At 36.4% G+C, this 16,920-nt stretch overlaps 2 protein-coding genes across 2 annotated transcripts; both read left to right on the top strand.

Moving 5' to 3' along the window:
* The first annotated feature begins 328 nt into the window (after positions 1–328).
* LOC122292953 (Golgi SNAP receptor complex member 1-2) lies at positions 329–5,601 on the top strand. Its single transcript, XM_043101533.1, has 6 exons — positions 329–689; positions 1,956–2,152; positions 2,575–2,664; positions 2,791–2,856; positions 5,184–5,313; positions 5,397–5,601. The coding sequence occupies exons 1-6, from the start codon at positions 557–559 to the stop codon at positions 5,492–5,494; spliced, it is 714 nt and encodes a 237-aa protein (XP_042957467.1). The 5' UTR covers positions 329–556; the 3' UTR covers positions 5,495–5,601.
* A 7,820-nt stretch (positions 5,602–13,421) lies between these two features.
* LOC122291275 (axial regulator YABBY 1) lies at positions 13,422–16,651 on the top strand. The gene is made up of 7 exons (XM_043098942.1): positions 13,422–13,755; positions 13,900–14,052; positions 14,208–14,322; positions 15,432–15,480; positions 15,753–15,828; positions 16,044–16,106; positions 16,269–16,651. Exons 1-7 carry the CDS (start codon positions 13,660–13,662, stop codon positions 16,338–16,340), a joined length of 624 nt encoding a protein of 207 aa, XP_042954876.1. The 5' UTR covers positions 13,422–13,659; the 3' UTR covers positions 16,341–16,651.
* The last annotated feature ends 269 nt before the right edge of the window (positions 16,652–16,920 follow it).

Here is a 16,920-nt window from a genome sequence, read left to right as displayed (position 1 = left end):
ACTCATCATACAACAATATATAATATTATTACTCTTTATCAATATTTTGATAAATAGGATTATAAGAGTTAATCCAATCATATGATAAAAAAATCCAAACATTGATAATATCAAATCGAAATAACAGTTACAGTTAATGATAACATCTAAAGTTATTCTCCAATAGGATTACATTTATCATTTCAGAAAATTATTTCTTTATTTTCTGAGAATTGTATTTTATTTTATTTTTGTTTGTATCAAATACCAAAAGAATACAGAGAAAATGATTTTTAATCATGGTTGGAACGTCGTCCAGCTTAGCCAAAGGTAGGCCCGAGGTGGGTCCCTATTTGTTGGAGAGAGCAGGAGATCCACGTTCGTACAGGTCTGTATAGTAGAGCAGACGATCCTCTTCCGAACAAAGACAGAAGAACCAAAGCAGTCTAGAGAAGCAACAGCAAGCAGAGTGAAAACTGAAATAACTGAACCAATAGCCACCATCGGATCAGAAGAAAACTAGCAAAAGTTAGGCGGAACCAGACTAGGAGGGCGGACAGAATCAGGAGATCTCCAGATGACAGATCAGAATCTGGAGTTGCAGGAGTCGGGTTGGGAGGAACTCAGGAGGGAGGCTCGGAAGATCGAGGGCGATCTCGATGTCAAGCTCTCCTCCTATGCTAAACTTGGCGCTAGGTTCACCCAAGGAGGTACCCTTCTCTCCTCTCTCTCTCTCTCTCTCTCTCTCTCTCTCTCTCTCTCTGTGTTTGATTTCGCTGCTTCTTCTTCGTTTCCTGCATTGCATTTTGGTTACATTTAGCTACTCTCTGTAATCGGAATATCTCTGGCGTTGGGATTGATGTGTCCCTGTTGGATTTGGGAAATTTGTGGTCCTCGAGTTCCAAATTTTATGAACCATCATTATATTTGTTCTTTTGGAATTTATGCTACCGATCTGTTTAAAAAAGAGGCGAAACTGTGAAGGGGATGGAATTCAATGGTAAATGGGAAATCATGGCGTTGTAAATGCGTAATTTTTTATATTGATCCAACAAGATGGGGGAGGCTCTTGTGGTTGGCTGCATCCTAAATAACCTTTTGAGTCAAAATTCAAAGTATTCAACTGGGTATTCCTGGAGACTGAGTTTGTAGGGCTCATATAGTTTGCCAGCATTGTGTTGAATCAGTGCTTAAGTATCGAAGACGCAAATCAGTTTGGCGCTTTCGTATTTAATCTAATAAAGTTTTTGGGGAAATTGGGGAAATTGTGTTGTGAGTTTGGATTGCAATGCGAGAGGTTTTCTCGGACAGGCTATTTCATACTTTTGGACTCAACTCTATTATAGCAGTCCCTAAACTTGCTATAGCAGTCGGCTGTTTTTTCCAAAACCATTTCTTCATTCCCGTGTCTTCATATTTACAATAAGAGCCATTCATACCTGTTCTCCCAGTGTCCTAACCTAGTTACATGGTACTGGTCTAAGGAGTCGATTTTTTCCAGAATGCTTGGGCCTCGGGTTTTTTTTTTTTTTTTTTTTTTGGTTGGGGGAGGGGGGGGGGGGGGGGGTGTTTCTTCGTCGGATCACTTTTCTCATAGCATGAATTCAATCGACTCAGTAGACTCATGATTTAGAAAGTGACACTTTATTCAGGTATATCCCCCCAAGCTCTTAAGCATTATGGAGAAGATTATGAACCCAAAATGAATAGCGTTCCAAAACCCAAGTTAATATTCATACAGATAGAAATAGAAAATACTTGTCTTTCTATTTTTGTACATCACATTCTGCTGTCAAAATATCCATGTGCAATTGTATGCTTTTAGAAGCAATGGTGCTTTACATTCCGGTGTTACAAAAAACTAACAGATGATTTAGAAAATGGCACTCCACATATCGGTTTGTCAGCTTCAAACTTAAATGCATAATACCTTGGTCAGTGCACCTCCCTTATGACGATCTATATTTTGAAATCAGGATATGTAGATACTGGGTCCCCCTCTGTTGGGTCCAGCAGATCATGGAAGTCCATGGAAATGGAAATCCAATCCTTGCTTGAGAAGCTACTGGATATAAATGATGCAATGAGTCGATGTGCTGCATCTGCTGCACCAGCAACTTCTGTAACTCAGAAGCTTGCAAGACATAGAGATATTCTACATGAGTTTACCCAGGTTTATTTTCTGTCATTTACTTCTTTTTACCCCCTTGCAGTTTACTTTTATCAATTGTACTCAGTTTAGTAAGGTTTAAAGTTGTCTTAAAAAAACCATCTGATTTATGTTGTCTTCTGGATATGTCACTTTAAAAAAAAAAAAAAAACTTTATAATATTTTGAAGAACGTTAATAGTCCAGCTCAATTTTACTTTCCAACTGTATAATTTCAGAAACCTTCCTAACAAATATCCTCTTTCATGGGAAAGTGGTTTGTGTTTTACTGTTAGCTCAGTCATGTGGCTTCAACATTTACACAGTGACCTTCTTTCTATTTTTTTTTTGTGTGTGACATTTATACAGAACCTTATCATTGTTATATTACTTGTGATACATCAACATTCATCTGTGCCATGAAGAAATGGTGTTTTTCTCTTTTAGGAATTTAGAAGAATCAAGGGAAACATAAACTCAATGAAGGAGCATGCGGAGCTTCTGAGTTCAGTCAGGGATGATATTAGTGAGTATAAGGTAAGTCTGGCTAAAAGCTCTTCCTTATCTCCTATCATCAACTATTTCTGTTTTTCTTTAATTGTTGCTATTTATTCTGTTCATTGTCTTGTTTTTCAAAGGTATGTTTTACTCTACTTCATGCAGGCCTCTGGGTCCCCAAGGATGCAGTTACTACGGGAGAGAGCAGCCATCCATGGAAGTATTGCTCATGTAAGCTTAAGTAGATTCTATTTTATAGTGATATTACATGTTGTACGCTTTTTGAAGAAATTTCTCCATATCAATATGAGATTTTTAGGTTTTTGGCTTGGTAGGGCATGAATGGATAGGGTAATATATGGCATCATTTGTTAAAATCTAGACGTGGGACCACTGGCATACATGATGAACTGTAAATGTGTGTGTGTGTGTGCGCGCGCGCGCGCGCACGTGCTAGAGAGAGATGGTTAAATTATATGGAGTGAAGATCAGATGATTGTTCTGCAGACATTTGGTTGAGTTAAAAAGCATGACTAGGAAAAGCTAAATGAATGTCTAGCATTTGATGTCGTAGAAATTAATTTTTGAGATGGCTCTAGATGGAGCAATCTAGCTCAACAAGTAGTTTTTTACACTTTGTTTGATAGATTATCCTAGGGACAATGATTGAGTTACTATTGCAACTACTATTCCAATGGCTTTAGAATTTCAGCAACTGATTGCAAAAAGTTAATCTGGTTTGTGTTTTCATTTTGGCTGATAAATGGTCTCATGGAATTTTTGAAGCACATTGGAGTGGGTTCCTCCGATCTTATATCCATGATATTAGAATTATTTTTAGAAGTTATTTATCCTTGGATTTTAATAACTTTCCGCATTGCCAACTGTTATGAATACTTTTTTTGTTTGAGAGTTTCTGACATTCATATCTGAAGTGTATTCAAGTTTACAAAAACAACTCAGAGTAACTTGAGTATTCTGTCTTTTGGGTGAGCCAAATCTCATAATTAAGATTCAGGTGTGATGACATTGAGTTATTTTATGTGGCTTTATAGTCAACTGCAAAATGAACTTTCTCATGGAAGATTTCCCCCACAAGACATTGGGTTTCACTTTCGAGACATGAACTGTTGATGTGAGCCTATTACTTAGGTAGCAAAGGATTGTCCTCTTATCTTGAGGAAGGGGAAGGAAAACTGGAATTGTTAGTTTGTGCAGGTAGTGCTGTTGGCATGGAAACATATTTGTGTACTTCTACCTGACAAGGTTATGAGGCAAAGTGATATGGAAGGTCAATATTCAAGGGAAATGGGTGTAAAGACAGTTGACCGGCTGTCTGTTATCCCAGAAGGGAGGTTCTTCTAGGCTTAAGAAAACTAAAGCATAAGTGCTGGCCACAGAAATCAGATAACTTTGGTTCTGGTTAGTGCAGAGAGTTATTCTATGGTTTTTTTTTGTTTTAACAAGTTATTCTATGTTGACCTACTGGTATTGGAAAACACTAACAAAGAGGAAAAGCTTTTGGGAAATTGAAGAAACTGGAGAATACTCAATCCTTGCAGTTCAGGATGTTAGCGGTCCACATGGTGAAACATCTAAGTTACCTATAAAATAAATACAACATGGTTAAACAATTAAGCAGTTGAAAGATTGCCTTCTTATTGCTGTCATTACTTTAACGATGAATTTGGCACCAGAAATGGCTTTTCCCCCAAGGCCCCAACCTGTGCTTAAGAATCTTGTCTGGGGCTGGATTACACGAAAATGATGATTTTAGTTTTGTAATTAATGGGAAAAAAAGGTGCTGACTCAGAACTGGTTGAAGATAATTGAGAGAGGCCAGATCACTACTCTCCATGATGTGTGACGTGTCCCCCAGAATAAGCAAGATCAGATTTTTTTCTGGAATGTTTCGCATCAGCATATACCTGGATAAGAATACACCCTTCCTCCCCCACTCCCTCCCCCCCAAAAAAAAAGAAAAAAATAAAAATAGTTTCATTCGCTTATAAGCTGATAGTCATAGCAAATTGTAAGAAGGTGAAATATTGTAGCTTTGATTGTCTATCATAGGCTTCATGAAGTCCATGAATTTCTGTGTGAATAGATTGAAATTGAAGTGCTCTCTCTCTCTCTCTCTCATCCATATTATGGCTTCTCTGTAGTAGCCGTATAGAGGTTGATGCATTATTCCACCGATCCCTCAGTATCTGATTCCATCAAACTAAGTTTGGAAAATCTATGATTCAAGCTTGTCTCTCCATATTCTTATCTTGTCGTCTTCAAATCTGCACAGTATGGATGGATGCTTGCATTGCAGATTCTGTATGTGCAGGTCTACTGTATTCCTTTTTTTTCCACTCCTTTTTTTTTAAATACATTGTTTACCATCGTAAGCACTGAACTCTCGATCGTCCTTTAAATACCATTGGATTTTTTTTTGATATTTCCAGAAGTCCATTGGATTTGGACTTCTGGAAATATGGTGCCTTTCTGAATGAAAGCTTTAATGATAAATAAATATCTAAATTTGCAATGTTGGATTCACTGTTGTGCAGATAGATGATGTGATTAGTCAGGCTCAAACAACGAGGCAGGTCCTAGGCTCTCAAAAGGGTTTGCTCGGAGATGTTCAAGGGAAAGTGAAGCATCTAAGCGACAAATTTCCCATAATCCGTGGTCTTCTTGGTACCTCCCAGTCTGCTTTCTTGATATTATTGGTCACTAACTTTAGAGCCGAAATAGTATTAATCATGGTAACATTTTTGCAGGTTCAATCAAACGGCGGCGATCAAGAGACACTCTTATTTTGTCAGCCGTCATTGCTGCTTGTACCTTGTTTCTCATCATCTATTGGCTTTCAAAGTGACTAAAGATCATGTGATTGATTGATATGGAAAATGACGCATTGATGGTGCTTTTTTCTCGGAATTTTGTTTATGTAACTGTTCCAACAAATCCAGCTCTGTTTCAAAAGTCTGTCTCCATAACCAATTATTCTTCCTGACGACGCTTGCTGTCTTTCTTTCTTCTCGCTTTCGTTTTCATTACGAAAGATTAAAATAATAAACACCTTGGATTCAGAAGGGTTTCTACTTTTCTGTCAGATTTTCAAACGGTTTTACTCAAATTAAAACTATCCCATCTTATTATTATAAATTTTTTAAATTTAAAATAAAATTAATATTAAAAAATTATATTATAATATTTTTATTTTATTAAATAAGATGTGATTTATTTATTATTATTAAATGATAAAAAAATATAATAAATAATTATTTAATTATAAAAAATATATCACAATATATTTAATAAAATGAAAATGAGATAATACTATGATGATTAGAATTTTCCGTTTTACAATTACAGCGGAAAACGCAAAAGCCTTCTGAAACACGACTATCAAACCGTTAATTTATGACTGACTGCATTTTAAAAGAACGATGTTTGAATATTCAAATGTTTAATGCTGACTATTTATTTTTAATTTTTTATCTAAAGAAATTTTAAAAGCAGAGAAGGGTATAGCCACTAGCCAGGGGGACCAGATGGGCCTTTGACCTAGAGTCTTTGTTAAGGGTGTCCTGTTAGGGCCCCCCCCCTCCACCCCTGCTGGACCCGGACAGCTGCGCGCCCCTGATCAGCTTACTTGGAACTGCAGGCGAGTGTCTCAACTTTCACGCTGGACCACCACCATGCATGTCTTCATACATCTCATCACCACCCGGCTCCTACAAATCTCGCCAAAGCCATGGATGTCACTAAAATAAATAAATTTTAAATTATTTTAATGGTAGAATCTACATTCTTTCCGCAAGTTTTCTATATTTGAAGTTGGTACAGATCATTACCAAAAAACTCCTTTCAATTTTCAACTTTCAAATTAATAAAAAATTTTGAGGGTGAAATGTCTGTTATAATTCAATTCTTTGAGGTACAAAGTTATAATTTTGAGGGTGCAAACTACATTTGACCCTTAGTTTAGCTTAGTGAATAATCAAAGTACTCTAGAGGAGGAGGATGCTCATGAGTTACTAGCTAGGCTAGCTACCTCTAATTTTCTTTGTCTCACTCAGAAAAAAATTAAAGGACTTTCTATTCTAGATTAAAGTAATTCTAGATCTGAAAGCTATATACATGCGTGTGAAAGAATTTATTGTTCCTCTTTTAATTCTCTGGGAAGGGAAGGCCGGGCATTGTCTGGACAAATAGAAGAAGCGTTTACCACATGCACAAAATCCAATAAATTACTATGAACATTCAAGCCAATTAAGTAGCTGGGCATTAAAGAACTAGTACCAGAAACTTTAATGAATCTTTATTAAAAATAAATAAAAATGTTATTTTGCTAGAATAATGGAAAAGTTACAATTAAATTCATGATCTTTTATCACCTAGCCTGTTTTTGAGATAGGTGATGAAACGATGAATCCAGACCCGAGTTTAATTTATGATCTCTCATTAATGGAAGATCAAAATGATCTCGAGTATTGAATCAATTTTGCTGGGGAAAGTCTGACACGGAGAAATTTCAAATGAGTGTATTTGATCAAACACAAAAATTCTGTAGCTTTGGGTTTTGGCAAGATTCACATATCAAAATTGACAAAATTAATCACGCCAGCTAACCTAACCACGGCCTTATGCCACAGTCTGGATCGAATGACATACATGTCATTAAAGTGCATGTCCCAAAACCAGAGTCTAGAGGTACTGGGACGTTCTTATTCGGATATGTACAGTTCTAGACGATCAGAACAAAACAATGAATTTAATTCGTGTAAAACTAACATTACCATAGAAAAAACAAGTCTTCAAGCTATACAAGTCAAGAATCCTAGCCTTTCGCAAAATATATTTGTCTTTTGGCAAAGTCACGAATTTAACATTTGAGCTTTTCCACTCATCGTTCTACACGTTACAGTACTTAGTTTTATTTATTTTTTCAATGAATTCTTCTATTTATCATCATCCATACACCATGCATACATTTGGTAAGAAAAAAAAATCATATATAATAATGTGTAGTGTGGAGATGATGAATAGAATTTTTCTTAACATATCTACTTCCCTAGTCACTAGTCAGTTCCTATTGATCGAGGGCTTGGAAGCCTGTACATGAAATGAAACCAGCAGAAGCTGAGATTTACCAATATTTAGGGGCGGTCGTTACCGGTGGTCAGTCTCATGTTTAGAAGCAAACAAGAATAAAGCGGGAGACTTCCATGCATCATGTCTCGCATTTATAAAATGCCTAGAGACCAATGCTTGAGAAGATATGCAATATCTATAGATAGGTTATAGAGTTGAACCAAGTATATATGTGTACTTTTGTCATGTTTCAGTAAACTGTACACCATTTAGGCACTCCCTACTGCTCGCTTCGGGTTGCCAAAACCACAGCTGATCAATTATAATACATCTTTATTGGTTTTCTACACGGCCTCCACACACACTCAGAAAGAGAGAGAGAGAGAGAGAGAGAGAGAGAGAGAGAGAGAGAGAGAGAGAGAGAGAGAGAGAGGTGGGGAGTCACAGGCTTTTTCAGAGAAAGCTCTCTAGTACCGTGCATGTACTTGTGCTTGTTTACATGATCAGTGCATGCAGCTGCTTTCCGACCAGCTGACTTGAGGGAGTTGACATTAATTATTAACTTCCCATGAAATAATAGCGCCCGAATCTGGCATAAAAAGGAGTTCTATGTTTCTCCGGAGATATAAGGGGGTAATACCCAAGGGTACCAAAACATATGGCTTTACAATAACTCATCACAAAATTTGGTATATTTTCTGAGTTAACAGAGGAAATACGAAGTAGGGTTTTTCCTTTTGACCATTGTATTTAAGACAGAAACCTCTCACTCAGAAGTTGGAAGAAGAGAGTAATTGGTTCTATCGTTTTCGAAGGGCGATGATGTTCCCGCACTAACGCATTAATTTTGACGAATTATCTGGAAGAGATTTCAACTTTTCTTTTATGGGTAATTAGTCTAGCGTATATTTTAAGCATTAATCTTACCATAAGGATACGAAGTTATTTTACTCATTAATTTATATTCACAATTAAACATCAGCGGTTGCCTTCTAAGTTTTAATTTGCGTGCTTTTCATTGTGGAAATTGATTCGGTTTTGAGCAATAAGGAATTAGCGATCGATCCAGTACGCCAGTGCATGAATACAGGCACAGTAGTACTTATTTAATTTGGTAATGGGAAAGAAAAACCCAACCATTTCAGCTTATTAACTTAACGCAAGAGAATATCAAATGGTAGCTAGTGTACGTTCAAGAATTCCGAACTAGCTAAGCTCGTCAATAGCCCAAAGTTCACATAATTATTAACAAATTTCAAAACTTGAATTGATTTGGACCTTTCGATTCTGCTTGAGCTTCTTGCAGGTGCTTCATCAATATTAGAGTATCACTGAGTCGACCGTGGAAGAAAGTCATGATCAGCAACATACACAAGGTTAAATATAGATGCATGCATAGACGACAGTGGCTCAGAAGTAAAGAAATGAGGGGCTATCTCAGGTCACTGTCATTGCTCTCAGAACAGTACTTATCCCACATCTATTTAAATCATAGGTGCATTCACTCCAACACCACATGGGACAAAAATGTATTTACCCTCAGCAATTTTGGAAAAACTGAATTGATTACACGTAAATTAAGATCCACGAAGACTTGAAATGACGAAGTCATGCATGTCCTTAAAATTTAATTAATTTTATGGGATGAAATTAAGATAACATGAAGTCATATATCGCAGATATCGATCTACCAGTCCTCTCGTATTTCAAAATTCAAAATATGATCGAGTATAAAGAACCTAAAAGCTGTATTATTTGTTCATGGAAGGGAAAAAAGGAAAATAGTAAAATTTAAGAGGTTTCACCGCATATGCTAAATTCAGAGCTCGAGGGTGCTAGCTTCTATATATATATAGAGTAATGCTACATACAGTCGTGGAATTGCAAACGCCGCACAATCGTTTTGAAAAAGAGTGGGGTTCATGATTAAAAAGTTAGTTTTTTTTTTCATATGAGTCTCATATTTATTCATTTTTTTTAAAACGACTACATGTCACTTGTACAACCAAAACTATAAATATCATTTTGAACTCATGCATATATTTGCGCTTTATTTCCAAGATATTTCGTAAAAGTACGACTCCCCGGCGTCCCCGCGGCCAGTACATTTACAAAACTAAAGGGATTCCTCCAATTATATAGTTACAAGCCAAAGGCTTCCATGCCCATTGTCTCAGTATTGTACCAATCGGTGGGCCATTTTCGCGTGCAGTACGTTTTGTCGCCTTAGCTACCACAGTATTTTCGCCGTGATCATCAGTACTGTTTTTGTTTGACATCATGAGTACTAAAACATCAATGTTGGTGATATTTTTAATGTATATCGATATATACATTAATTAAGATATATATATATATATATATATTTATATATATTTAGCCTTTTCAATTGCAATATTCCCAAGTATGACTTCCAATTATGTTTTGTTTTGGCATCACAATGTAATTAGTTGATCATCAAGAAATTTGTAACATCATGGGGAACAAGCTAGGAAAGCTCATTAAATCCACCTAGAATTTGGGTGAGATGTACTTTCATATAGCGAGTGGGCTCGGGGCGCCTAGCTGATGTTACATATAAATATATATATATATATATATATGAATGATGATAGGGTTACTACCTTATTATTACTCATTTTGTATTTGATTTTTTTTTTTAATTTTTAATTTTACTTAATGATTAAGGAAATGAGATTTAGTAAAATTATATATTTTTTTAATTTTTTCTTAAAGATGTTAAAAAAATACTTTAAAAAATGATTAAAAAAAACTTCAAATGAACTTGAAGAGTAGATGGATAATGATAGGGTCACTAGTAATAGGGTAGTAATCCTATCACTACCCTATATATATATATATATATATATTTGTCTTTCAATTGAAAAATGCCTAGCTAGCTAGCTTTGTCATGGAAGGTCTCCTTACTAGCATACAATCAGTTATATATATGACTCTAATTTCCCATCTTTGTCTCTTGTCTTTTTAGAATTTTATGTTTTGTCTTCGATCTCAGTCAAATGGTCAGCTTGCTAGACCAGCAGGTGGAAAAGAAGAAGAAGCAAAGGTCAAATATACTATAATTATTAAATGTGTTTATTAAAATATGTTAATTGACATATTTTTATTTTTATATATATATATATATATTTTCATGGTTAAGAATGTTTAAAAAATATTAAAAATAAATAATAAAAACTCATTTGTATTAGTGTACACATTTGGTAGCCCATCTGATAATCGCAGTAGCTAGCATTGTCCTTGCCATGAAGGGTTTAGCTTCCAATATAATGTACGTATATATCGTGCTCATCCGATTAATTTGGTGGAAGTGGTTGATATATCATGAGTCCAAAAATCTATAGACTAGTCAAAAGTATAATGTCCAAAAAATCCAGCCAATCATTTTGTTCCTGATCAGTTAATCGTTCGAGCCGCACAAGAACTTCACAGAGCCTAGTACTGTTGTTTTTTTAACCTTCATGGGCAATTTAGGGGAGATTAAATCCCTCGTGCATGTATGTGGTAGATGGTAATAGTTTCAAAATGGTCGAAATACGGCAGTATTCTTCTTTCCGCCATTATGGGCTTTTATTTTATATATATATTTTTTATATTTCAATTTCGTTATTTTCCAAGATAAGTTAAAGTCATGAGCGTTACGTACCAAACATGTTGCAACAAGAAGTAACCTCTTTATAGGAGCTAGAGTACAGGTAGATGGGTAACTAAATCGGCAAACATTATCAAAAAAGATGAAAGACTACATAAATATACAGAGGACAATGTAAAAGGTAAATTAAATCTCTGTCTTCTGTTGACACTGACAATTACTTATCTCTGTATATATAAGAAAGATGAGACAGCGATCTCTGAGAGGTCAAATCGGTGGTAAAATATTTACCGAATGCTTTATGATGCGTGATTATGGAATCATTGTGTAAATAATTTGGTGGTTGCTTTCCTCTGGGACACTCAGACAAACGCGAGCCCTACTTTGTCGCTACAGATGCCCTTTTTATCTGCACTGTTTCTCTACTGGATCGAGCTCGTCGTCAAGTATATTTTACTAATTTCTGATCATCACCAAGAACGTTTTAGAAGATATGTATAAGCCAGGAGGGATCTTTTTATTATATGTACTGCTGTCGATCATCTGAAGTTATTATCCATTTCTACTTTTGTGCAGAATTATAGCTATATATATATATACACCGGCTTGTTCTTGATTGTATTTCACCTGTGACGTCCAAAGAAAACCGATCTAGCTAGGTCTTTGATGTGCAGCGTTATCGGACGGCACTGAGACAGGGAGATATATAGTTGATCTACAGAACAAATAAAAGATCCATGGCTATATTATTCAGCTAGCTAGGCATTTCTGTTGAGCAATTCCTTTATATATATCACGAGATTCGAAGAGAGTGCATGCAAATCATGCCGATGATGATCACAATCTCGAAACAATTAAACCAAAAAAAACTATGACATTTAAAAGAGGAGAAGAAAATAATCATCTCCAAACAAAAACATGAACAAATAAAGTCGCTGTATGAAATTCTGAAAGGGAAGGCATCATATTTGAGCTTTGAACACGAATGGAGGACAGTTATGTTTTAAGCTAGGCAACGTGTTCCGGGCATATAAAAAGATCAATCAGAGACATGGAGAGGGAGAGGAAATTAGAAGTGGCGGATTGCAATGGCGATAAGGCGAGAGGGAGGCATCGTTAATAGTGTTGGTGGCGAGAGAATACTAGTCTGGACAAGTTAAGAGAGGCACAGAGAGGGAAAAAAAACCATTATTGGTTAAAGGAATTAAGAGGAAGATACGGATCGAGAGTAGTACTGTACTTAGAAAATGTACGTTTTGTTTTTAACTCTTTTAAAATTATAAAATATATATTTGTTTAATCTTTTATAGTTCATAATTATATGGATCGGTTCGATGGGCCAATTCAGTCAATGTTTTGATATATGGCCGGTTGATCATGAGTAGTACCTAATTAATCAGGTTGCAATAATTGATCAGTTTGAAATATCATTTGATCATGATCGAGCTCGATTGATTTAGATCGGCCAGGTTGATTTCGGCCCAAAACTCATGTATAGAGGCCTAGAAAACCAAATTACCTATGCATTGGAAACAATTTCAGAACATAAAAGCTACATCAGGCACAGCTAGCAGATTATAAACATGTTTGAGCTGAGCTAGCATATGATTTAAGTACGTGTGTGTGTGTGTGTGTTGGAGTATTTTTCTACACGGACGAGCGCAGCTTGCAAGGGTTTATACTTTATGCATGTAACCATTGTACCAGATATCGAAAAATTAAGAAGAAAAGAAACTTAACCAGAGGCTTGAGAACAAACAATTAGTTTAATAGTGTGGGTGTAATCATGAAATGGAATTGTAGAAAACCAAGAAAAGCTTCACAACCGCTTAACTATGAAAACAACAGGTGAATGAGCCAAAGCTAATTACTCCCATCCATGCAAACGTCCCTCTCTCTCTCTCTCTCTCTCTCTCTCTCTCTCTCTCTCTCTCTCTCTCTCTCTCTCTCTCTCTCTCTCTCTCTCTCTCTCTCACATACACACATAATCATCCATTGGGAATGCCAACCATACATTTCCTCCCTCATTAACCTCTGCCGTTTATTACAAGTACTCTCTCTCCCTCAACCGTGGCTTGTTTATGATACATCAACAACTTGTACTGCCTAAATACATCAGCAATAAAATACTGAGGAAAAGACCTTCCAAGTCTCTTCCATAGCCTAGTATATTAGTGGCATCTCTCTCTTCTCTTTCTCCTTCTTCCCCTTAATAGTAACTCAACAAGATCAGATCCAAAGGAGGTAATCTGTCTATCCTCAAAATCACCCTGATCAGTCACAAACATCAATCAAATCAAACACAAGAGGCAGAGAGAGAATCAAGAAAAATGTCTGCCTCATCCGCTGCCTTTTCTCCGGACCACCTCTCCCCCTCCGACCAGCTCTGTTATGTCCATTGCAACTTCTGTGACACTGTCCTCGCGGTATCCTATCTCTCTCTCTCTCTGATCTCTCTGTCTTCACGATCTATCTCATCCTTTGCCCCCTTCCTCTTCTTCTTCTTCGTTATTTTTTTCTTCTTTAATGAATATATACATGTTTATTCACACATGTGTGTGTTTTGGCAGGTGAGTGTTCCCTGCAGTAGTCTGTTCAAGAGCGTCACGGTTCGATGTGGTCACTGCACCAACCTCCTGTCTGTGAACATGCGTGGTCTGCTTCTTCCTGCAGCTAACCAGCTTCATCTTGGACATGCTTTCTTCACTCCTCAGAATCTCCTGGTATATAAAATTCTCTAGGGTTTCAAGTATAAAAGAGCACTGTTTTTGTTGCGCATTTTGTTTGGGCTATTAATTCTTAATCTATTTTCCAAACTAAGATTCTTACATATATGTTCACGTTGTTGTTACTCTTTTTTTGGGGGGGAATATATCAGGAGGGTATCAGAAGCGCTCCGTCAAACATTATGATCAATCAACCCAACCCAAATGAATCGGTTCCACCTATTCGAGGAGTTGAGGAGATCCCTAAACCTCCAGTTGTTTCCAGACGTGAGATTTCCTGCACTTAAGTTGTTTATTTCATGTCTTTCATATATATGATCTAGCCATTCCAGGGAATCCCTGGTTGCTAGAAGTTATATATTCAATTTTTTTTTTTTTAATTTTTTTGATATCCCACACGACCTTATCCTAGCATATCTATAAGCAGCCACTCCAAATGTTTTTGAGTCCATGACTTCATAGTTGTTATCTTTTAAGGGACCGAGTTGAAAATTTTGTTTACCTTTACAGTGGTATCTCTATCCAATCTAGAAAGAAGTTTGAAAGAATTAAGACTGCTAGCTTTTAAATCTTACTTCACAACAGAATCCAATGATTTCTTGCTCTCGTGCAAGTAGAAAGAATTTTTCTTTCGGTCATCAAAGGATTAGCCGTCCTTCTTCAAGATTTTCCATTTACTAGTAGAAGAAAGCCCACTTCAGATCTGCGCTCATCATGTCTAGCAGCATTATTCTTTAACGGTTTTGAAACTGAACTTTAATCCCTATCCCATGGACACCAATACCTATAATCCTCCACAATTCCCCTTAAGTTTTATAGAAGCAATCAACAAACAAAAAAAATATTTTATTTGTTCTGAAATGGGTCCTCTAGTGTGTGTTGTCTTTCTTTTAACTTGGTCTTATGCCACTGATGTTCAAAATACCTACTCGTCTTTATTTATTGTTTGCACTGTGGGAGGGGGTGAGGGAGAGAGAGAGAGAAAATTTTCCCCGGAAATATAGTGCAGAATCTGGGAGAAGAAAACGAATTGCAAGGGATGATGTGAGAGAGAGAGAGTTCCCCCCGGAAATATAGTGTAGAATCTAGGAGAAAATGGGTTGTTAGCGACGATGATGAAGTAATGAGAGAGAGAGAGAGAGAGAGAGAGAGAGAGAGAGAGAGAGAGAGAGAGAGAGAGAGAGAGAGAGATCCCCCGGAAATATAGTGTAGAATCCTAGAGGATGGAGTGTTAGCGACGATGATGAAGTAATGATATAGGGAGAGAGAGAGAGTGAAATTAGGCACAAAAGTTACAGAAATTGTCAGTGATATGATTTTAATGTGTCTGTCTCTTTGTCTGTCTGCGTAATGTTCGTGCATTCCATCATGTCCAGCTCCGGAGAAGAGACAGAGAGTCCCATCTGCCTACAACCGCTTCATCAAGTAAGAAATTTTCAACTCGATACTATATGTATCACATAATACCTACTCATATATAGATTTATCATGACATTTGCTTGCTTGGATCTATGAAGCGACTAATTTGACATTAATTAGTTTGCGTTTAGATATTATAAGAAGTATTTCTATCACCTTATTACAATTTTTTTAAAATTTTTATATAAAATATAATAGGTAATTTAATTTTTTAAAATTTAAAATAATAATATTAAAAAATAATATTTTATTCTTCTTCTATCCCTAAATATCTGCAGGGACGAGATCCAACGGATTAAAGCTGGGAATCCTGATATAAGCCACAGAGAGGCCTTTAGTGCTGCTGCAAAGAACGTGAGATCCAAGAAAATCCCAACTCTTTCTTTCCGGGGCTTCTTCTCTTTAACTAGGGTTTCATTTTACTTGCAAAATTAATTTAACTAGGGCATATACACTTGATCATTTAATTATGATATAAATTGCCAGTACGTATTTTACAATTGTATATTTTCAAGTTGTTTTGTTTTTAACTTATTTCTTTGTACGTACCTTTCTTCTGTTCTTTTCAGTGGGCCCACTTCCCACACATCCACTTCGGACTTATACCTGATCAACCCGTGAAGAGATCTAACGTACGTGCATGATGAACAGATCACTAAACCCTAATCCATCCTCTCTTCTGTCATATATATGCATGCATGGCTGCTAAAAGAATGCATAAAACTAAGTGACTTGATATAAATTTTCAATGCTTTTTGTCTTAATAATTTGATACCGTGTTTGGGTTTGTGTAGGAAGGAGATCAGGACGTGCTTATGAAAGATGGGTTTTTTGCTCCTGCCAATGTGGGTGTCTCCCCCTACTAGGAAGTGCACGTCAGTTCTCCTTTGCGTTCTCTCTTCTTTCACCATGTTGTAGAAGTTAGGAGTCAGCTTGTTTCAAGTTTCTTCTAATCGGACTATTTATCTCTAAGTTTGGGTTGCAGCTTGTTTTTTGTTAATTGTACATGTGGGGGAGATCATTTTGAACTCTCCTAAATGTTGATGATCAACCTGATGATCATACATAATGTTCTTATAACCGGTCTAAGCTTGGTTGCTGATTAATGTCGTATTTAATTTAATGCGTTTGATCTATCCCAAATTAATGTCAAACCTCTCCATTATTGTGTCAAAAACCTAATCCTCATTCTGTTATAGCTAAATTTGGCTGAAAATAAGTTGTTCATTTATGACCAAACCACAAGCTATCTTCAAGTGACAAACAAAATGAACCTAATTGATTATAAGCATGATCTCGATCGCCTAGGCTATGAGATTTGAAAACCTTGCTTAATTGTACGTGTATAATCCTTTGGAGTCACCCCACCCCCAAGGTCTGACGACGGGGCACATGGATTGTTCAGTGCCTATGGGACGAAGACTGCACATGAAAGAGGAATTAGTA

This window comes from Carya illinoinensis, chromosome 13 (assembly GCF_018687715.1).
Source record: "Carya illinoinensis cultivar Pawnee chromosome 13, C.illinoinensisPawnee_v1, whole genome shotgun sequence".
NCBI lineage: Eukaryota > Viridiplantae > Streptophyta > Magnoliopsida > Fagales > Juglandaceae > Carya > Carya illinoinensis.
The sequence above is the reverse complement of the archived record's forward strand: the minus strand, read 5'-3'. Positions and strand labels throughout refer to the sequence as shown.